The following is a 22,847-nucleotide window of genomic DNA, read 5'->3' as shown; positions in this document are numbered from 1 at the left end:
AGCAAGGATAAAGAAGAATATTTTCAAGTTGGTTGGCCATCTGTAGAACTTGAAGTATCAAACAACATCAGAATACATATTCTTTTCAAGTTCTCATGGATTTTATCCAGGACAGATCATATGCTAGGCCATAAAACAAGTCTACTTCCATTTAAAAGTACTGAAATCATACAAAGTATGTTCTATGAACACAATGGTATTAAATTCAAAGTCAAGAGAAGAAGGAAATTTGGGAAGTCCATAAATATTTGTAAATTAGCATATTCGGTTGTTAACACAATGGATCAAGGAAGAAACCACACAGGAAATTAGGAAGTACTTAGAACTGAATGGAAATGAAAACACATATATCAAAATTTATGTGATGCAGCTAAAGTAGTGCTTAGAGGAAAATTTATAGCTGTAAACTCCTATACCAAAAAAGAAGAAAGTTCAAGTCAATAATCTAAGCTTTTACTAATCTAAGCTTAAGAATGTAGAAAAAGTAGAGCAAACTAAATCCAAAGAATGCTGAAGGAAGGAAATAACAGAGATTAGAGATAAAATTAATAATAGAAAACAGAAAAACAATAGAGCAAATTGATGTTAGTTCTTAAGTGGATTAAGAACACTGACAGATCTTTATCTAGATTGACCAAGTAAAAAGGTCACCAAAATCAGGAGTGACTGAGGGGTATCACCACCGATGACAAAAGATTTATAAGGGAACACTATGAACAACTTTATGACAAAAATTAGACAACTTAGATGAAATGGACAAATTCCTAGAAAGGCACAAATTACCAAAAGTGACTCAAGAGGATGACGGCTAAACTCCATAGTTTGGTTGTATTTAAGGTAATTCCAGTCTTGGTAATCTAGCTTTCCAGCCTTGTTTCCTGCCACTTTATAACAAAAAGAGTCCATTCTAGCATTCCATGCTCTCCTAACATTCTAGGGTTTTAAAAATATACTCTTTTAAAAAAAAATATTCCTCCCCCCTTGTTTTTTGTGCTCACTGTCTGCTCTCTCTGTCTATTCACTGTGTGTTCTTCTGTATCTGCTTGTCTTGTCTTCTCGTCCTTCTGTTTAGGTGGCACTGGGAACCGATCCTAGGACCTTCTGGAGTGGGAGAGAGGTACTCAATCACTTGTGCCACCTCAGCTCCCTGGTCTGCCACATCTCTTATGGTCTTTCCTCTGTGTCTCTTTTTGTTGCATCATCTTGCTGCACCAGGTCTCTATGTGGGCCAGCACTCCTGTGTGGGCCAGATCATCACACAGGCCAGCTTTGCTGTGCAGGCCAGCTTGCCTTCACCAGGAGGCCCCAGGAATTGAACCCTGGACCTCCCATATGGTAGACAGGAGCCTAATCACTTGAGCCACATCAGATTCCCCATTCCATGGTTCTGAATGCATTTATGTTTTATATGCATTATTTTTCTCATCTGGAAAATAATGTCTTTTTTACTGAAGAATTTCTACATATTTCTGACAAGTCTTTCCCTGCTCCCTTTCTTGGCAAACTTAGTTCTTTCATCCTTTAGAATCTTACTGAATACATTTTATATGTTATAGCATTACCATATAGTATTATGATGAGCTGTCAGCATGTAAGCCTTCCTTACTAAGACTGAACTCTTAGAGGACAGAAAACCTGCCATCTTCATTTTTATATTCCTAATGTATACTAGGCACTTAATAGAGTCTACTTAATGAACTGATAATTCTTGAGGACTGGGCCTTGCTCTTTCTATTTTTTAATGTTTTTACATAACTCTAAATGTACTTTCAGAAATTCTTATAAGTGAATCTAGAGTTTAATTCAAGAAATATCAGTATCTCCAGGGCTCACCATCAACAGGCAGGTTGGATATCAGGTCTTGGTACTCCTCTTCCTCAAGTTCAAAGCCCATACTTTTCATGAAGGGTTTTAGCTTATCAATTCTAAGCTTCACTCCTTAGGAAAAAGGGGATAGGGATGAGAAAAGCAAACAATATTGACAAAGTGAAAAATGCTGGGTATGTCTGCACATTAATTAGAGGGTGAACAATCAAAGGGACAATAAAGTCATTTAAATAAGAACTATCACAGGAAGTCTGAACAGAACCTTCTCTCTCACTTTTTTTTTTTGGTCTAAGGGATCTGACTATAGCTTTCATGAGACATTAATCAGGAAGAAACTAAAGAATTAAGCAAGTCTGGGTGAATTCTGGCAAGAAACTGCCTTTATTCTATTAAAAAAATAGGAATTGAAATGCAGTGATAGAATAAGAAAAATAATTTCTTCAAAGGTACTTATGTATACAGAAGGATGATGAGATACAGATACTAAATAAATAAACAGGTTAGACTGACAAATTTGTTATCACTTGTAAAATAAGGGTGGTTTTAAAAAAAGTAAATGCAAAACATAGCGTCTCAATTTTACCTGATTCTTAACTCACCTTTGAGAGACTTTATGCTATCCAGTAACTTACGCTTATATACATGTCCAGCAGCTGTAAGATAAGATACAATACAGGGAAGTGATTAGGAGACCAGCTGAAATAATTTTAAAGAATCAGCAATTTAAGAAAGAGCAATTCTTATATTTTCCTCAAAAATAGATTTTTTTCTATGTATATCTCAAGTAAACAGACCAAGCATTGGAGAAAGCTCTTAAGACGGTAAATCTATCCCTCCTTTTTTGAAAATGGAATACAATCATTGCATCATAGTATTTAAGTTTCAGGATATCAAGGGGGAGAATGAACATGGTCCAAAGGCTTGCATCTTCTTCTGGAGAAAGGGTTATTGTGTTTTCAGTTGGACAACGTGATAGTTATACCATGTTAGGTTTTGTTTTTGTCTCTACTTGGAAATTAAGTATGGTTTAAGAAGATGTATATAGGTGCCAAGTTGATAGGGGTGGAAGGTGGTGGTTAATTTTATGTGTCAAGTTGGTTTGGTTATGGTGTCCAGTTGTTTGGTTAAATATTGGCCTACATGTTTTTGTGGAGGTATTTTGTAGATGTGATTAGTATCTACAATCAGTTGATTTTAGGTCAAGGAAATTATCTTCAATAATGTGGATGAGCCTCACCTAATATTTAAGAGCCAAGAACTAAGGATTCTAAGAAGAAGTAATGTGGCTTCATGACTTCAACTACTCTTACTGGAATTTCCAGCCTGCTGGTTTCCCTTACGAAATTTGGACCTAAGACTTAAACATCACTCTTACCTCAATTTCTGGCTTGCCAGCCTGCTCTACAGAATTCGGACTTGCTAGCCCATTGCATGAGCCAATTCCTCCTTATAAATCTCTTTATATGTATATACACAAATATTCTGTTGGTTTTCTTTCTCTGGAGAACCTTGACTAATCAGTTGGTAATCCTGAGCTTTTTTTTTTTTTAACGCTTTTCTTTGTAATTCTTGCGATCTCCCACAGTCATATGGCAGGTTCATTTGAAATAATAGCCACTCTATGAAGTTTCAGAGTCTCTAGGCATAGTTAGTTTCCTTTGCACTTTCATAACAGTAAACATTTATTATCATTATAGCACTGGCTACAGTACATAGTGTTTTTTTTTAAAATGTACTCTTGTTCTTGACACTGAGTTCTTTCAGGACCTGGACTTTAAGGTCTTGTACCTAATGGCAATCAATAAACTTTAATTGAATGGATGAATATCTCATTAGTAAATTAAAAGCTCACCATCAAGTGGCAAACTTTTCATGCACACAGAGTTTTCCTTCAGTTGGAGTCTTAACCCTATGTTTTCCAGAACATTTTCTAGGTCTTCATAGTCAATTTGATTTCCTTAAAAAAGAAAATAATGTTAAAAGGAAAATTTCAAACTTTAAATAATAAAAAGAATCAACTATGCCTGTGTAGTATCATCCTCAGATATTCAGATATGGGATACAAAGCAACAAAAACATTGTGCATTATCTAATTATGCAGAATTAGAAGGGGATTCAGAAACAGAACTTCTTTCTGGTAAAAGGGAGTTCTTTAATGTTGGAAACAAGGAACAAACACAGCACAGAGAAAGTTGGGGGTTCCATAACAGTGCACTATATTTGCTGGTATAAATAATTTTGCCAGCATATAATACTTGTGCTGCCATTTTATTTTTACCTGAATTATGAGCCTGTCCACAATCATGTGTAATTTACCTTGCCATTTTGCTATTAAAACCACAGAATAAGAAATTATGTTATTGAAAAGTTCCAGAGACTATACAGTTTGCTATTTAGACATTATACTGTAGCCTTTAAAATAAGATGTAGGTAACAACAGATTATAATAATGAATAACATTTGGTTCATATAGCATATCTTTTTAGTCATGTATAGGTTACCAATAAAAAAGTATAATGGCAGGATTACTATCATGGACAGGATAATAGGAAATACTTAAAAAATATATTTTTGTTAAACATTAGAAGCCCATTTTTATTGTGTTTTCTTGTCATTTACTCTCACTCACCCAGAAGTTCATCTACTTCATCCAGAAGTAAACTCAGTTTAACTCTTCTGTCATCTATAAGACAAGGCACAATTCAGATGTAGTTCCAATTACATAATATTCTTTTTTAAAAAAGATTTATTTAAATTTTTTTTTTGTTTTTATGATGACAAATAATTTTCAAGTTTCTTTCCTTTGTTTTTGTCTGTTTTAAATAGAAAGCTAAGCCAAAATAGGTACAGCCAAAACATTTCATCTCCCATCTACATTCCTTCCAGATCCTGGGATTCGCTGACCACTGAGCAGGCAAGTGCGGGATGGGAGGGGAAGGCTTTCTAGATAGCTTAGAGGCTTGGGGTGGGGGAATCAAGGATGAGGACAGGCTCTCATACCTGTCTCCAATCACATTTACCTAGGACCAGGGGTAAGGGTCACCTGGGGGTGACTGTTATGGAGCCCTGGAACCCTGGACTGAAGGTAAAGAGGGAGAAACAGTTCCCCTTGGGGAGGGAGGAAGAAGCCACCTACTCCTCCTGCCATCATAGTTGAGGTGAAAGCTTTTTAGCCTTATCCTTGATCCCTGGACCCTGAGCCCTGCTCACCTGCCCTGCACACCTAGGTACCCTTCTGAGACTGGTCATCGCAGCTAGGGGGAAGGGTCCCACATTTCAGGCCTTGCAGGCTCACACTTCAGTTTGTTGGAAGCACACCATGGAGGGTGAGAATCAAAGAGCCTTGACAGCAGGTCTCCAACTTCCAACCAGCAGAATCAGGGTGGGTGGTGGGTGGGATGGGAGGTAGTGGGTAGGTAATTTCTGGTCCCACTACAAAACTTAATTTGTGATTAGAATAGAGTACCATCTCAAATATCTTCTACAAAAGAAAAGGTGGGGGGGGGAGGGCGGGAAGCGCAGCAACTTCATTTGCGTTGTTTTTTTGTAGGTTTATTTTTTAATTTTAAATTTTATTTTGTAAAATAAATTCAGTGTTCACATTTCCATAAAGAATTAACCCAAGTTTCAGGAAACCCTGTGGGGGAGGGGCAGGGGTAGGTAAATGATTCTTTTCCCTGCCCACATCTAGTTTGATTACTCCCACTGATGCTTTGAGGTGCCAAGAAGAGCAGCAGCCTTGTGGAGTGTACTCCTGGCCCACGTTCACGGAGTAAGCTTTCAAAAAAGCAAAGGGGAAGACTAGCTTATGTGCTGGGGAGTGTGGAGGAAGGAAATCCCAGCTCTTCAGTTCCAGGCAGGAGAATCGCCCAGCTTTCTAGTTCATGTGTGAGTCTTTCCTCTAAAACCTGTACTGAGTCTTTGCATGCACAGAAGCACAATTTTTTGACTTGTATGCAAAAAAGGTACAAAAACAACTAGAGTATATAAATTTGGTAATATAAGGCTATCTATTCAAGCCCACCGTGGACACCTGTAGCCTATTTAAATACTATGGTGAAAAGGCTTCTTAATATACTTTTTTTTAATCTCCCCACCCCCTTTTGTGACTTGCTTGCTGTCTGCTCTCTGTGTCCATTCACTGTACGTTCTTCTGTGTGTCTGTATATTTATTTTTATTTATTCCACCCCCCCCCTTGCAGCTTGCTTCTTGTCTGCTCTCTGTGTCCTTTTGCTGTGTGCTCTTCTGTGTTTTTACATGTCTCCCTTTTTTTTTGTGCATCACCTTGCTGAGTCAGCTTTCCGGGGCGCTGCGGGCAGGGTGGCACTCCACAGTGTGCAGGCTAGCCTGCCCTCACAAGGAGGCCCCTGTTGCCAACCCAGAGCCTCCCACAGCTAGACAGGAGCCCAACTGATTGAGCCACAGCCATTTCCCTTAACATACTTTTTAAAAACATCTGAATTAATCCACAAATCTTAAGTGTGTAAGAAAAAATCAAATCGATTCCCTTGGAGGGTACTTTGCCCAGTGAAGGGGGGTGCGGGGCAAGGTGCAGAGCGCCGGGTGGGTGAATGCTTCAGCCACGGGGAGGCTTCCCTGGAAGCCTTGCTGCCGTCCCAGAGTCGCGTACAGGAGGGCCTCTGCGGCCTCGGTGTCCACGTCGCGGGAGGCGAGGAGGATGAGGTGAGGAGGTCGTTTGGTCTGGCAGCTCCCACATTTGCTCCGGTTGCTGTCTCTCTAGTTGAGTCCACGCAGGAGGTTGTGCTCAGGTACTCCCACTCCCCCCGGAGGGAGGGTCCTGTGCTCTCACAGCCTCCTGCTCTGGGCATGGCGCATCTCGACCGGCGCCCGTGGGTGCCAGCACCCACACCCGGGAGAACTGCTGGTGCAGGCGCTCGGGCCTTTGCCTTTGCCGTCGACGAGGTCAAGCTTCATTCCTTCCTCCTTCCCACTATCGATCAGTTCGTTCATTTTTTCCTTTCTCCAGACTGCAGCTCAGCTTTGCTCTTCCCTGGAGTTCCTTCGCACAGGGTAGAAATCCCTGAGTGCGATTCTGCTGCGTTTTCCCGTGAGCTTTTCTCCCCCAGGGGTCTGTGCCCTGGACGCGCTTTTTCAGAGTTTGGTTGGTGACAGCTGCTTTGGTAGAATCACCAGACGAGGTGGGAGTTTTGGGAGTTTCTGCTGCTTCAGGCTTTTGGTTCGGAGAAGGTGCCAGGGGCGCTCTCTGGGCGTCTTGATCCTCTGTTCCTCGGACACCACGGCGCTCGGGGTTGCGTTCCCGGCGTTTCTTTTCTCTTCTCGCCTCCGGTGATTCCGGCGTTGAGTTTCCCTCGGCCTCTGACTTCTTCCCGAGCCCGCAGCGCCGCCCCCCGCGCCCGCGCCGCGCCCCTGTCCCCGCCGCCTGCGAGCAGCGCGGGCAGCCCGCGCCGCGCCCCTGTCCCCGCCGCCTGCGAGCAGCGCGGGCAGCCCGCGCCGGGCCAGCCCCGGGCCGGCGGGTGCGAGGGTCGCAGGCCTCTGGCAATATTTTATTTTGAGACGTTCAACTGGGCAGCCCTCTAGGTAATTTAGGGTGGGGCCATGTTCTGATTCCAACAGTAGCTTTACATAGTCCTGCTTAGCTCAGGTGCTACACAGAGGTGTGAAAGATAATTAGAGACTGAGCCAGAATTTAAAAAAATAAGTTTTTAAAAAAGAGAAAAGCTTACGACTTCAAGCACGACCACATTGTATGAGATAAGTTTAGGCAAACCGGCACTTCTGGGATGCTTATCAAACTATTACCAATCTACAGCATCAGATCAAGGCACAGTCACATAGAGAGCTTTGACCAGGTTCTGTTGCTAAAGATCATGCAAGAAGCTACTCATCCCAAATACATATATAATATATATATTTCTCCATATGATGAAGGTTAGCTATTTCAGCAAAATTAAGTTAGGAGGGGTTGTTTATTTAAATAGATCCAGACCTACTTGATCATAATCTTGAGGGATGGGTGATTTCTACACAACCTAAATTTTAAGACCTCCAATTTAATATATGTAATTGTTGTCAGAATTATCAATTTCCACCCCTTTCTTTTTTCTTCCTCCTTCCTGTTTGTTGCTCTTGAATTCTTTCATAATTTTCTTTTCCCCTCTCTCAAACAGGCGTTTTTCTTCTTACTTATCTACTTAATCCCAGCACTGTGATCTCACTGGCACTTTCTGGTATAGGAACTGTTAGCAGCACTCTAGAAGGTTATTCTTTTGTATTGGGGCTCTATACAGTTGTAGATTTTTTTTTGTGCATGAAATTAACAAGTGTATTTGAGATATTCCCACAGAGAAACAAAATATTTCCTTGCAGGGCACTGCTGTATTTAAAATGCTCACCATCAGCTGGCAGGGTCTCACACAATTCCTCAATTTCTTCCTCTTCAAGAGGGAGTCCCATGTTTTCAGCAACATCAAATATTTTATCGAGATTAACCTTTCCTCCTTAAGAAAGAAGGGGAAAAGAATTTAAAACATTGTATTTATGTCAAAGGGAGAAAAATGTTAGTTCATGTCAGTCAACTCAAATAGAAGTAAAAAGCAGTGGCACAATAAAGCACTGAAGTGATCAAAAGAATCATTTGGGGGTCAGGAATACAAAAATTCTCCCTTATCCCTGTTCCAGGAAACACTGTTACAATATTTTCTAGGATGAGTTTATCCAGAAGAGAGAAGAGTGGGCAAGTCTGATGAATTATGATAAAGACAACCGGCACACAAAGTTCTTACTATTAAGCAAGATTTGAAATTTGCTACAGTGACAAAATAGTGTAGACCTGTGTCCCCAAATGTGATTGTAAGCAAGGAAGAATGCTGGTCCACAATTATACAAATAAAACACAACAAAAATAAACACAGTAAACACAATTAGCAATCTAATGTTGAGAAATGGGAGAAATTTTAGAAGAGTAAATGCAAAAGCTTGAAGATCTGATTTTATCTTTCTCACTCACCTCTGTAAGTCTTCAGCCCCTCCATCAATCTATTCTTATACACCCTTTTATTATCTGTAAGATAAGGAAAATTCAGTTCACAAAGAAGTGAAAATTCAGAGACAGTGATGTTTATTTCATTTGTACAGTTTTCCTATTTATAATCAAATGAAGGAAGCAAAGAAATGAATACAATTCTCAAGGTTAACTATTGTCAGGCATCTAATCAGTAGAACTCTAACTTGTTGAGATATAAACAGATTTTTTTTTCTACTTTTTTCTCAGTTGTAACTTAGTTTCTACATCTCTTCTGTTTATCACCTTTTACTATCTTTAGCTTTAATATGTGCCAGATCCAGCCTTTGAAACTGTTTATTCAAATCAGCAGGACCCCAAAGATTTAATCCCAAGATTAAAATGGTAAAGTCAGATTAAAAAAAAAAAAACCTCAGAATTGCCTATTTCTACACTTTTTTCCTCTTAAATTTTAATGGAACTTTAAATAGTTATAATTCTTGAATTTTATGCATATAAACTCAAAAGCCCAAGATCTTCTGAAATTTGCTGCAATGTCTTTAATGCTTACCATCATATGGCAGCAAATCCAGTAGCTTCTGATTTTCTTCATTTGTAAGTTCTATACCTAAACTTTCCAGATAAGATTTTGTATCATTGGCATTAATCTTGTCACCTTTAAAAAGACAGGAGAAGATATGTGAACATTTTCATATATAACTGTTCTAAATTAAGAAAATTATAATGAAACAGCAATATCTTGACTTGTAAAAGATGTAGTTGCAAAAGACAAGGGCACGATGAGATTTATCCAACTGCAGGGGATCCTAATAAAGAGCCAAAAATAAAATATTTTCCTTTAACCCTGGTCAAAAGAATGCTTTTTGCAATGCTCTAAAAACAATGGGAATCTCTTATGTTTTTTTAGTGTAACATTTTGTGTGATTTATTTATCTTTAAAAGAAAAGACAATTAAAAAAATGCAACCATAAAAAATAAAAATAAAAAACAATGGGGACAAGTCAACCAACCTGTAATAAAATAGACTTCTTTTATAAAAAATGGTATTTCTAAAAAGGTAGGTTTTTAAAAAAAATCTGTATTCTCAAAAATAAACATATCATCAATGCATTGCTGAAATAAGGACTGTGTGTCATTTATGGGATCCTGGGATATACAATTAAAATATTATATATACTTATTTCTATGTTGTTATATCAAAAGATCTTGATTTTGTCTTTTTATCATTATCTCTTACTCACCAGAAAAAGTATTTGTTGCATTCATCAAGGAACTCAGCGGAATCTTTCCAGTATCTGAAATAAAAAGCATAAATGAGATATAGACAAAATTTTTACTGATGTTGGAAATGGAATTTTTTTCCCATTAAATTTTCTAAGTTGTCATTGCTGATATTGAGGAAATTTATTGATTTTTGAATATTTTTCTTGTATCCAGCTATCTTATAGAATTCTAATGAGGTTGTTCTAACATGCTAAATTAGATTTTAAATTCTTTTTCTAAATGGTTCTTTTGACCTAAAAGATATTTCTCTGGTACCAGATTAATATTCTCAAGTAAGGAATCACTGACTTTGCCTTTGAACCCTACCTTAGCATTCATCTCATGTTTGCTAAATGAAATCATGATCATCTCTATTTATACATTACTTGTCAAACAATTCCAAACCCTTTTTACCTTCTCACTTGTTTTTGTCAGTCTCTGACCTTTTTCCAGCATCTATTTCAATAAGTTATTTTATTTTTTTCAGTTTTTAAAAAAATTTATTTTTATTATTGTCTTTTTAAAAAAAGATAAATATATCACACAAAACATGATGTTAAAAAACATAAGAGTTTCCCATATACCCCACTCACCCACACCCCCACTCCTGCTCCTCCCACTTCAACATCCCCTTTCATCAGTAAGGCACATTCACTGCATTTGGTGAATACACCTTGGCGCACCGCCACGCTGCATGGACCATAGTTTACATTGTAGTTCACACTCTACCCCAGTCCATCCAGTGCGTTATGGCAGGATATATAATGTCCTGCATCGGTCCCTGCAATATCATTCAGGGCAACTCCAAGTCCCGAAAATGCCCCATATCACACCTCTTTCTCCCTTTCCCTGCCCTCAGCAACTCCTGCACTCACTGTCTCCACATCAATGATACAATAACTTCCATTGCAAGAGTCACAACAGTTCTATAGTAGAATACCAGCAAGTCCACTCCAATCTAGCCTATGGACCCTGGGATGGCAATGTCCACTCCACCTTTAAATTGAGAGGGGGCTTAGATTCCACATGGCTGATGAATGTGATTCTCCTGCTTGCACTTGCAGACAGTCTCAGTTCCCTGGTGTGGTGGTTGACCATTCTCACCTCCCCATCAGCTGAACTGCGTAAGTCCAACAAACCCAAGAGTAGGTGTTGTAACTCTGCTGAGGCTCAGGGCCTCATGGACACATGGGACAGTCCAGAGATTCAAGTCTTCTGAGCATACATAAACCCCAGTGCAAACCACAGGTTCAGTAAAAGTGACAGAAGAGGCATGTGTAGAGAGGTCACATCTGAGTCCATCTCCATCACACTCAGGAGCACAAATTCCAAAGTAAGGCCCACTGGCAAGGCGCTGAACTCTAGAGCCATCTGTCATGACTGTAGAACCTGTGTGTTTCCGTAGTCCTTAAGAGCACCAGTACCTGGGATTGTATCTACTTTGGCTGTCTCTGGGGTCCTGCTGAGATGTGTGTAAGCATGACCCCTTTGATGACCTCCTGACTCATTTTGAAGTCTCTTAGCCATAAAAACTCATTTTTCTTTACTATTTCCCCCTTTTATTTAAGGTCTTTTCCTAGTCTTCAGCGGGTGATTGGGAATAATCCCTCGGTGCCAGGGAGGCTCATCCCTGGGAGTCAAGTCCTACACTGGGGGGAAGGTAATACATTTACATGCTGAGTTTGGCTTAGAGAATGGCCACATTTGAGCAACATAGAGGTTCTCAGTAGGTAACTCTTAGGTACCCTGCAGCTCTAGGCCTAGTTGAAAATTCAAGCACACAGGCTCATAAGCATCGTTATCAGCATGAAGGGCCCATCATTGGACCATCCTTTTTCACTGGTCTTTGTCCTTCCACTTGGGGGATTGTTGCTCTTCCATTGGGGAATGTGACAGAGCTTCCCAGGATGAACTTAGTACTCCCTTAGTGTCATGTATAACTCTTTCCACTATTTCCACTATGACCCAGTGAACATCTGAACATATCTATATACCCTATATGCCTGCCTGGAGAACTCCCTCCCACCAATGCATCTCCCATCAATGACACCCCAAACCAGTGCTCCTTCCCTGCCATAGTTGAACCCCTCTGTGATCTAAAACTTCTTCAAAAATGAAGCCTAATATATTGTTAAATTCAATTAGTAGGAAAATGAAATAGTATTGACAGGTTTAAAGATTAGAAATAGAATACATAATAATTTAGAAAAACTAAAATAAAGTAAAAAATAAATTGGGGTATTGAAAAATGAAAACTATCATAAAACTTTGTTTTTTATGTTTTGCCTTTCATCACAGTAATAGGTGTTGGCCTGCATGTACAGTGGCAAGGCAATCTCCCCCATTCCTTCCTCAGTGTCTACATCCTTTTTTTTTTTTTAATTTTGTCTCCTAAAAAGTTTTAGATCACAGTAATGTCACATATACAAAACAGGGAACTCTCATGTACCCAACATCAAACCTTTTCCCACTTCCTCAGCAATGATCTTTTTACATGTGGATGATATATTTGCTATAGCTGATGTACAGATATTGAAACATAGCTACCAACCATGGTTCCATTATGGCTTACATTATGGTTTATATTTTAGACTGTACACTGTTCTGAATTTTTGGTTACATTATGGTTTACATTTTAGACTATACACTTACAAATTTTTGGTGAAATTTAACATGGCTTATATCGATCGTTACACAATCTTGTGGAACACTTCCATTGCCCCAAAGTTACCCCTATTTCCATGTATTCTATTCCTCTCTCCTCCTCCCCTCAGGGCCCACAGTGACAACCAAGCTTCACTGCTTGAAGGACAAGATTCATTGATACTTGCAACAATGCTGATGGCTTGACATTCTAGTCTGTCCTCCCCCATTGGGCTCCCCCACTGGAGCCACCCATGCTCTTGAAGGACACCCTCCCCTCTCTGGTGTTTGTTTTTGCTAGCAGCTCAGACTGTGTTCTACCAGTGCTCTTATTGGCCCTCTGCCAAGATTAAGATTAATTATCAGAAGTTATAATTTTCATCCTTGAAGATTGTAACTCTACATGTATTTCTTTCTAAATGAACTGAACAGGAATATGCTCTGAGATTCTATAAGAAGACTTCAAATATTCTCCTGAAAGGCAATGGTAAGAGGTAAAAATAAATACCATCAATTTTCAAATGCCTTCGCAGATCTTCCATTTCTTCTTCTTCAAGATCAAAGTTCAAATTTTCCAGAAGTGTTTCAAGTTTATTTTCATAAACCTTCCCTCCTTAAGAAAGACATGAAATAAGAAAAGTGTGAAATTATGCCTAAAGATTAAAAATTATAGCTCTGTCTATGTACCAAACTCCAGTGGGAGAGTCAAAATGTAGATATTTAAGCAAAGCATAAAATCAAGGTGGTAGGGGATATTGTTGGTGATGTGAGGGGAAAAGAATCTCCATTACACATGTTCCAAGGCACCTGTTAAAATTTGTAGTAGAAATCTAAAGTAAAGAAAATGAATAATGCTTATTATTCATTATTCATTTTTTACTCAAAATGGAGAAAAAGGTCAGAAACAACAGCCATAATTCTGGCTAGCAAGCAGAGTTTGCAACCTGTTATTTAAACAATATATGAACTTAGTGGTATCTGAACATGAGCTACAAATCATAAAGGTGGATAAAAATTTTAATGTAGCAGAGTGGTTAAGAATGTGGCTACAGGGAAGCAGACTTGGCCCAGTGGATAGGGTGTCTGTCTACCACGTGAGAGGTTCAGGGTTCAAACCCCCGGCCTCCTTGACCCGTGTGGAGCTGGCCATGTGCAGTGCTGATGCGTGCAAGGAGTGCCCTGCCACGCCGGGGGTGTCCCCCGCGTAGGGGAGCCCCACGCGCAGGGAGTGCGCCCCGTAAGGAGAGCCACCCAGCATGAAAGAAAGTGTAGCCTGCCCAGGAATGGCGCCACACACAAGGAGAGCTGACACAACAAGATGACACAACAAAAAGAGACAGATTCCTGTGCCGCTGACAACAGAAGCGGACAAAGAAACAAGACGCAGCAAAGAGACACAGAGAACAGACAACTGGGGTGGGGAGAGGGGTGAGAAATAAATAAATAAATAAATATTAAAAAAAAAAAAAAAGAATGTGGCTTCAAATCCTGGCTGTTTTCAAGTTCAAACTGTGTGATATTGGTCATGTTAATCAACATCTCTCATTTGTAAAATAGTGATAATAAAAGTACCTGCTTCATAGGATTTTTTGTGAGAATTAAATGTTATATGTAAAGTGCTTATAACAGTGCCTGGTACTACACTTAATACTGACAATGTTTTACCCAAGCCCTGTGTTTCTGGAAAACAGTGATGTTTAAGAAATACACCCTACCCTTTGTGTTCCCGAAAATGACTTACACATATGACTTAGAGAAGACTCACGCATGCCTCCTTGTTTACTTATGACATAGCCAGACACAGACCCTCCAAATTCCCATTCTTTGCCTCATAAATGATTAGCTGAACTGCTTGTCCCTACTGATCATTCGGAACAAAATGCTTGTTAACCTAACTGTAGTTAAGCTTCTCTTCTTTCTCTAGACCCCAGCACTTAAACTGCGCCTCCCAGAAAATGGGCTTCAAACTAAAATATTCTCAGATCCACTATCTTATCACGTCAAACTTCCATCCCACTTCTCTACACCCGGTTTTTTCTCTCTATAAAAGAAAACCTTTTTGCCTAACTCTTGAGATGCTTGCTGATCTTATGGCCAGAGCATTCTCCCTAATGCAATTGTCCTCTTTCTCTAATGTAATAGCCCCTTTCTCTCTTTGTAATAATGCTTTTGAATATTCTTTCCTCACAGAGTTCAGATGCGTTTTTTAAAAAAAATTTGGCAGTAGAAATTAACTATTGTTATCCCTAAGTAATTAAATGGACTTTCAAAAGCAAATGAAAAGCTTAAAGATTTCAGTTTTACTTTCTATTTTGTTATGCTTGTCACTCACCTCGGAAAGTCTTTAAACTGTCTAGCAACCGATTTTTATACACTTTTCCATCATCTGTAAGAGAAGACATAATTTATGTCATAGAGAAAGTGATGCAGCAATTCACAAGAGTACCAAGACTATTCTTCATAAAGACAAAATTTGTCCTATAGATTTACTCAGTTTCTCATTCACACATCCTTCTCTTCTGTGGCTTTAAGAATAAAATGAAGGGTAGAGAAAGTTCTAAATTTATTCATTTTACTATGCTGAAACTTTCTCTCCCTCCAACTTGGTCCTTTTTTCCTGTTATTACTTGACTTCTTTTTACCCTTTCTTTCTCCTTATGCATTAGGGCTGTCAGACATTCCAAGGTTAACATCCTAAATTAAAATTTTTATCAATTTTAGTATCTTTATTAATTTATAAAGTTTGTATACTCAAGCCCCACCCCCTACAATAGGTTCCATGAAGGCAAAGACTTTTATCTTTAATTCTGTCACTTAAGAAGCATATATGTCAAAAAAATGTTTGATTCCCATCTCCCCCACCTATACATGCACTCAAACTAAGCTCCCTTAAAGGTCCAAATAGTGTCAGAAATGCTCACAAGTAATTGGCAGAGTTTTCAGCAATTCCCAGCATTCCTTAGGTGTGAGTACTAGCCCCATGTTTTCCAAAACATCTCTTACTTCATTAGCATTAACCTTGTTTCCTTTGAAAAGATGAAGATGAGGACTGATGAAAATTTAAGAATGAGGAATGAGTCTAAATTATCAATAATGTCATCTAAATTTAATTGCAGGATTAAGAGAAGGATTAGTCAAAATGTTGAGTCAAGATTCTAAAAGGATGTTAGAAATAGAACTCATGCTCAGAATTCTAGAGAGAAAAATACTTTTTGAATGCTCTAATAACAATGGGATAAATAAACACTCTGAAATGCAGGTTGTATATAGTCCTAGAAGGACTATTGTGTAAATGATCATAAAATTTTCAGAAGATAGTATCCATATATACATATATTTTTGCTGCAAAATGCTTCATTATTTACACTTGGTTCAAGGCCATATTACTTTTTATTTGCCTGTGTGATGGATTATCCATAAGGAGATTTATGCCAATATTCTTCTCACTGGTTTTTCTGGTAATACAGATTTTTGACTGTTTAATGGAAAAGTGATAGGCATTACTGAAAAAACAACCCAGATAATATAGGGTATTTTACCAAGACATAATCATTTAGTGTTTTTGATCAAACAGTATATAATCCAAAACTAATCTGAATCACTGTATAAAAGATACCATCAAAATATTGAAAGGACTAACAAGCCAAAGTCACTGTATTTAAGAGCATAAGAGAAAAAGCATTAGAATATTGCTATTTATAATTATTTTTCCCTGTAGCCTTTTACTTACCTGTAAATGGCTTTAGAAATTTCATAAGTGTATTTATCTTAACTTTCCTGCCATCTGTAAGAAAGGTACAAATGAGAACAGCCTTAATGGCCCACACTCAGAAAATATTATAGCGACCTTAAATTGTGGGACAAAACACTGAAATTTGGAAGTTTACCCTGATTTGTTTTATAAATGTATCCATTTTTCTCCCCTCATGGACATGGAATTGAAGAATGAAGTCCTAGATATGATAAATATATAGCACGGAAGAATAAATTACAGCATAATATATCAAATTCCTTGAACTTTTCCACTTGACCAGCTCCAATTGAATAGTCAAAGTATCTTTATATTTGACCAACTTACTATTGTAGGATTTAAAAGTAATGTATACTGTAATATCAATGTCTTCACTAACCTAAAATATTGTAGCTGGCTATTTCTACATACAACCTTTACTTAGTACTTTCTCTATGCTTCCAACTCCATAGCCACCAACAGGTCCAATCTTTGTTGATTCCTTCATTTTATTTGTATATTTACTGGTTGAAAATCCTCATATCCGGGGCCACATTACATAGACCCCTAAGGGTACCATCCACATCATTCTCCATGTTGCCCTGCTTACCTCTCTCTTATGCAAGGCAGTATTATTTGGTGCAAAGGGCAAACCTTTGAATTTATGTAGAGAGGTGAGCTTCAATTTCCACATTAGAGAAAGGAGAATAACAAATGTTATTTGTTAATTTTAAATGTTATATTTGTGTTAAATTATAATGTTAAATTTTAAATGTTAAATGTTATAATGGTTAATTTTGTGTGTCAACTTGATTAGGTTATGGTGTCCATTTAGTTTGATCAAGCAAATACAGAGCTGATTTTTTAGTTCATGTTAATTAAATTTTTTTGCAGATGGATTTGCATCTGCAATCATTGATTACATCCATGGCTGATTGCATCTACAGTCAACAAAGGAGATTGCCATCAGCAATGTGGGGAGTGTCCTCATCCAATCATTTGAATGTCTTAAAAGCCAGAACTGAAGATTTCAGAGATGGGAAAGAAAAATTTCTATTTCAAGTTCAGCCAACCAGCTTCTCCTGGGGAACTTGAATTCCACTTCAGAATCACATTTATCAGAGTTTTTCAGCTTAAGGCCTGTGCTATGGAATTGGACTTGCTAGTCTTTAGAATCATAGTTATTGAAGTTTCCAGTTTGTGGCCTGCCCTATGGATTTGGTTCTATTCCTCTGGAGAATCCTGACTAATATAACAACCTACTTTGCAGTGTTGTTTTGAGAACTATTGATAACATGTGTCAAGTGACAATTATTGTTCTTGGCATATAGCATTTAATACTTAATAATTGTTATCTCTAGAGGTGATTAGCTTATATGGCCAGGCGTGTGGCAGCATGAGAATAGGAGAAAGAAAGATTTGCTAGTTGCCTAGGTTAGCTATTTAATTAGTAGACAATTTTGAGTTCATGTTAATTAAACTTTCTTAATATTATTCTGTGCCAATAGTCTTGCAAAATGTATGTTTAAATGGGTAAGACAGATCTGATTTATATTAATAAGCATTTCCAGTGATAAGATATAATAAATAAAGTAAGACTATTCATAAAATTCTGAATCTGTGCGCTTTGGGTCAGAAAGAAGAGGGTAGGTGTGATATATTTTTACAGTGTAGTGAGAATATTAGAGAATTGACTTTTAAATCAATATGTATCATTAACAATCTTAGACTCACACAATACATTGTAATATCCGGGAAAGTGACTATGTGGTACAGGAGAGAAGGATATGTTCTCTATTTATTTTTCATAGTGTTTTGTTTTGAAAACAAACCTGAATTTTTATATAATCAGAACAACATGCTTTAAAATATTAACTCCAGAGTATAGTCTCCTAGCTGAGAGCTGGGGATGACAATTAGAAAGCATTTTTTTTAGTTGGCTAACTAGCATCTATTCCTGCTTTGCTTAAGTAACAGCACTTCCCTTTTTGGGGAGGTATAACCTCTCACCCTCTGTGAGCAATCTTTGGGGAATGAATATCAAACTGCCTGCCTTACCCTGGCCATTTGGGCGTGTGGCTCACCAGGCTTGACTGCCTCTCTTGTGATTCTGAATCTTGATGAGTGTGATGTAAGGATGATTCATTCCAGCATTATTGTCTTGATGAAACTGTTAATTAGTTTTTGTTACCTGGACCTTTGATGTTGCCTTTGTTTTGTCCTTTCCAATCCTAGTTTTCCAGCAGTTTCTTTGGCACTGTGAACCATTCCATGGCCCTGCAAAGATCTTCCTTTGTGCTTAAGTTGGCCAGAGTTAGTTTCTTTTGCCTGCATCCAAAGAACCGTGACTGATACAGACACTAGTCCTGCTGACCAGGATGAACCTTTGATATTCTCTTTTTGTTAGGCCTTTGGTAGGCCAAGTGAGAAAAACACTATTTTTCTTAATGTCTGAGCTAATTACAGGTTAAGGTATCATGGAAATATGTATGCTAATACATGTGGACTATCTTTACTATAACAGCCAGTCTCACCAATCTATAGAGTATAGGAACCACGAAATGAGAGACAGTTTTTTATTTGCCTGCAGTGGTTATTATTATTTTTTAGATTTATTTTTATTTATTTATTTGTTTCTCCCCACCCCCTTGCTGTCTTTCACTTGCTGTGTCTATTCTCGTCTTCCTTGTTTCTTTTAGGAGGCACCAGGAGCAGAACCTGGGACCTCTGATATGGGAGGGAGGTACCTAATCGCAAAAAAAACTCCCTGTTTTTTTGTTGCCTCTCATCATGTTTTTCCTCCCCGCATCTCTTGTTGTGTGATCTTGTTGCATCATCTTGTTGCATCAACTTGCCATGTCTTCCTGTCAGGTCAGCTCTCTGTCTTCTTTAGGAGGCACTGGGAAACTCTGCTCCCTGCTTTGTATCTCTCATTATGCTTTTTTTTCTTCTCCTTACGTCTCTTCTTGTGTCAGCTTGCTGCACCTGCCCATTGTGTCAGCTTGCTGTCTTTAGGAGGCACTGGGATCTGAACCACCAACCACCAACCTCTCATGTGGTCACCTGAACCACATCTGCTTCCCTGCAGTGGCTTATTCTTAGTGCTGACAATTTAGCTCCCTCCCCATCAGGTATGAAATGGAGAAGATTCTGATTTAAAGTATAACTCCAGGGAAGCAGATGTGGCTCAAGTGATTGAGCTCCTGCCTACCACACGGGAGGTCCCGGGTTCAGGTCCTGTTGCCTCCTGGGGAGGACAGGCAGATGCCCACACCTGCCACAACGAGAGCGAGAGGCTTGCACCCTGCAGCAACAAGCAGACGCCTATACATGCAGATGTCACAAAGCAAGCAGATGCCTTAGTCCCCAGGGAGTGGATGTGGCTCAGGCTCTTCAGCATTTGCCTCCCATGTGAGAGGTCCCAGGTTTGGTTCCCGGTATCTCCTGGAGAAAGGTGAGCAGACATACAAGGGAACCATCTGGGGGAGGGGTGGAATATAAATTAAAATAAATAAAAAGGAAAAAAAGAAATCTTAAAAAAAAGTATAACTCCAAGGACTCTCTCCTTGGGTCAGACTCAGTAAAGCCTGAATGTGATCCAGTTCCTAAGGAAGCAGTTCAACTCTTTCTCTATTGCTTGTGATAGGAAGCAGCTTTAAATAGTTTCAACCAGAGAAAGAATTTTTCTCAGCCCTTTATAAAGCAATCTCTATTATCTTTTAATTTAATTTTATTACTTTACTGTACTAACTTTCATTTATTTTCTTTTTTTTAAAAAGATTTATTTATTTATTTATTTTTATTTAATTCCCCTCCCCCCGTTGTCTGTTTTCTGTGTCTTTTTGCTGCGTCTTGTTTCTCTGTCCGCTTCTGTTGTCGTCAGCGGCACGGGAAGTGTGGGCGGCGCCATTCCTGGGCAGGCTGCTCCCTCCTTCGCACTGGGCGGCTCTCCTTATGGGTGCACTCCTTGCGCGTGGGGCTCCCCTACGCAGGGGACACCCCTGTGTGGCACGGCACTCCTTGCGCGCCTCAGCACTGCGCATGGGCCAGCTCCACACGGGTCAAGGAGGCCCCGGGCTTGAACCGCGGACCTCCCATGTGGTAGACGGACGCCCTAACCACTGGGCCAAAGTCCGTTTCCCTATTTTCTTTTAAAATTCATTTTCTCCGCTTCAAAATTTATTTTACAGCTTTAAAATGTATCAATTTAAGGGAGACATCCTCATGGATGGTCAAAAGGCTAGCGTTTTCTTCCTTCAATTCACCCTTCCTCTATTAGCTCCTTAGAGCTAAGAAAACCTAATCCAAAGATATATTTTCCTTCTTGCTGTTGGTGTTCAGTCCTTCTCCATAACAGTAGAATATATCAGCCATGCTGGCCTGGATTCCCAATAACCTTCACTTTTGCCCTTCTGGCCTCAATTAGGGCACTGTGGTAAATGAAGAAACATCTATTCCTTTCCTTTATTCCCACTAACTCAGTCTGTCTTCAGTTTCTTTTAACCCTAACACTCTTCATCTACCTACCTACCTACCTACCTACTTATCTAATGTAGTTATTATATAGTGGAGCTTCTTGTTATATTTAATTTATAAGCTGACTTTAGGATCTAATCTTAAAGTCAAACTCCATTATCTCATTTAATCTGTACGACTATAAACAAGTCTATTATTTATTTTGGCTATTGAGCCTTAACATCAAAATAGAATGGAGTAAACCCTGTAGGCAAACAGGAATACTTGAAATCTCTGCCTGCCCCTGTTTTCTATTAGGGTTTTGTTAGAATCTGCATATTGTCTTTCCTCTATGTTCCTTCCTTTAGGCTGGTAAAACTTAATGGTGATTTAAGTGATTCCCTGACCCCTGACTCTGATTTTTAAATTTCTTCTTTAATTTACTTTTTCTTTGAAATGTTCCTTCATTTCATTTCTCTGCCTGGTTTAAAGGTCTATTAATTTCCCCAATGGCATACTTTTTTTTTTGTTTAAGATTCATTTATTTATTTATCCCCTTCCTCCCCCCCATTGTCTGCTCTCTGTGTCCATTTGCTGTTTGTTCTTTTCTGTGTTTGCTTGTGTTCTCATTAGGCGGCTCCAGGAACTAATCCTGGGACCTTCCAGAGTGGGAGAGAGTGATGATTCTCTTACACCACCTCAGTTCTCTGTTCTGCTATGTCTTCTTATTGTCTCTCCTCTGTGTCTTTTGTTGCATCATCTTGCTGCACCAGCTCTCTGCACTGGCCAGCACTCCTGCACAGGGTGACATTCCTGCACAGAGCAGCACTCCCGTGCGGGGCAGCACTCCCACATGAGCTGGCACTCTGCGTGGGCCAGCTTACTGCATGGGTCAGCTTACCATCACCAGAAGGCCCTGGGCATCAAACCCTGGACCTCCTATATGGTAAATGGGAGCCCATTTGTTTGAGCCACATCCGTTTCCCCTTAATGGCATCTTGAAGAGTTTAGCCCTGTAGGTGGGAGTCACTGGTTAAGAGAATACTGATTTAAACATTAAAAATCTGAAATAATAGATTTTTACATATGAATACATTTGCAAGTTTTAGTAGAGGAGCTCAGAGTTGCCTGAACACACAATAACATGCTTACCATCAGTTGGCAGGTGGTTCTGCAGGTCCTCAATTTCCTCATCCTCCAGCTCATAACCAGTGTTTTCGAGGATTGTATCCATTTTAGAGATACTACACTTCCCACCTTAGGAGAGAAGGAAGTGATAAAAATAGGAAGTGGTATCTAAGACTGAAAAATATTGGTTGTATATATGTACCAATTACTGAGTTGGAAAAAAATCCACTGACTAAAAATAATAGCAAACTAAAATGTTCAGGGTTATATAGAGTTATATAGAGACTTATTGTGAAAGCCATGAATATATGTTCTGCCAATCTTGTTTCATGGCATCCTTTCTATCATTTCTAGGAAAGGTATATTTAGAAGAAACATAATTATATATTACATAAATTATATAATTTTATTGATATATTAAAACACAAATGTAAATTATATATAATTTTATTTACAGATATTATATATTGTTTTACTGTATATTATAAATTACATATATATATTTTTAGATGAACCTGATGCATTATGTTAGACAATAACTAGAGTTCTGAATAGTAAATAGAATTTGAAACATTTTTGTTGTCAGAACTATAAATGATCACATCAGAAAGCTATAGTTGCATCTTAAGTAGTATTATGTAGGCTAATGGGATAAAAAGATCAATAATCTGTTATATAATGATAAGATCTTTTAAAAGTTAAGATAAAGCCCACATATATTTGTTTTACTTGCTTTCTTATTTGGAGTCTCACTTACAAGGAAAAGATTTTATACAGTCAAGCAATATATTTTTCTC

The 22,847-nt window shown here is 38.6% G+C and overlaps 1 protein-coding gene and 1 long non-coding RNA gene across 2 annotated transcripts in view; both read right to left on the bottom strand.

Annotated features, from left to right (window-relative positions):
* Nucleotides 1-7,808, bottom strand: part of LOC131275139 (uncharacterized) — a 39,186-nt gene extending 31,378 nt beyond the window's left edge. The window contains 12 exon segments of the mRNA XM_071210911.1: nt 1,834-1,938; nt 2,427-2,480; nt 3,680-3,784; nt 4,457-4,510; nt 6,382-6,558; nt 6,561-6,611; nt 6,614-6,664; nt 6,697-6,875; nt 6,877-7,063; nt 7,066-7,137; nt 7,140-7,342; nt 7,801-7,808. Of these exon segments, the coding sequence (XP_071067012.1) occupies nt 1,834-1,938; nt 2,427-2,480; nt 3,680-3,784; nt 4,457-4,510; nt 6,382-6,558; nt 6,561-6,611; nt 6,614-6,664; nt 6,697-6,875; nt 6,877-7,063; nt 7,066-7,137; nt 7,140-7,342; nt 7,801-7,808 (1,246 nt within the window).
* A 400-nt stretch (nt 7,809-8,208) lies between these two features.
* On the bottom strand, nt 8,209-9,468 carry LOC131274872 (uncharacterized). The gene is made up of 3 exons (XR_009182192.1): nt 9,382-9,468; nt 8,817-8,870; nt 8,209-8,307 (listed from the first exon to the last, which is right to left on the bottom strand). It is a non-coding gene; the product is annotated as an uncharacterized lncRNA (long non-coding RNA).
* Nucleotides 9,469-22,847: the final 13,379 nt, after the last annotated feature.

The sequence above is a fragment of the Dasypus novemcinctus genome, chromosome 21 (genome assembly GCF_030445035.2).
Source record: "Dasypus novemcinctus isolate mDasNov1 chromosome 21, mDasNov1.1.hap2, whole genome shotgun sequence".
In the NCBI taxonomy this organism is placed as follows: Eukaryota; Metazoa; Chordata; class Mammalia; order Cingulata; family Dasypodidae; genus Dasypus; species Dasypus novemcinctus.
The sequence above is the reverse complement of the archived record's forward strand: the minus strand, read 5'-3'. Positions and strand labels throughout refer to the sequence as shown.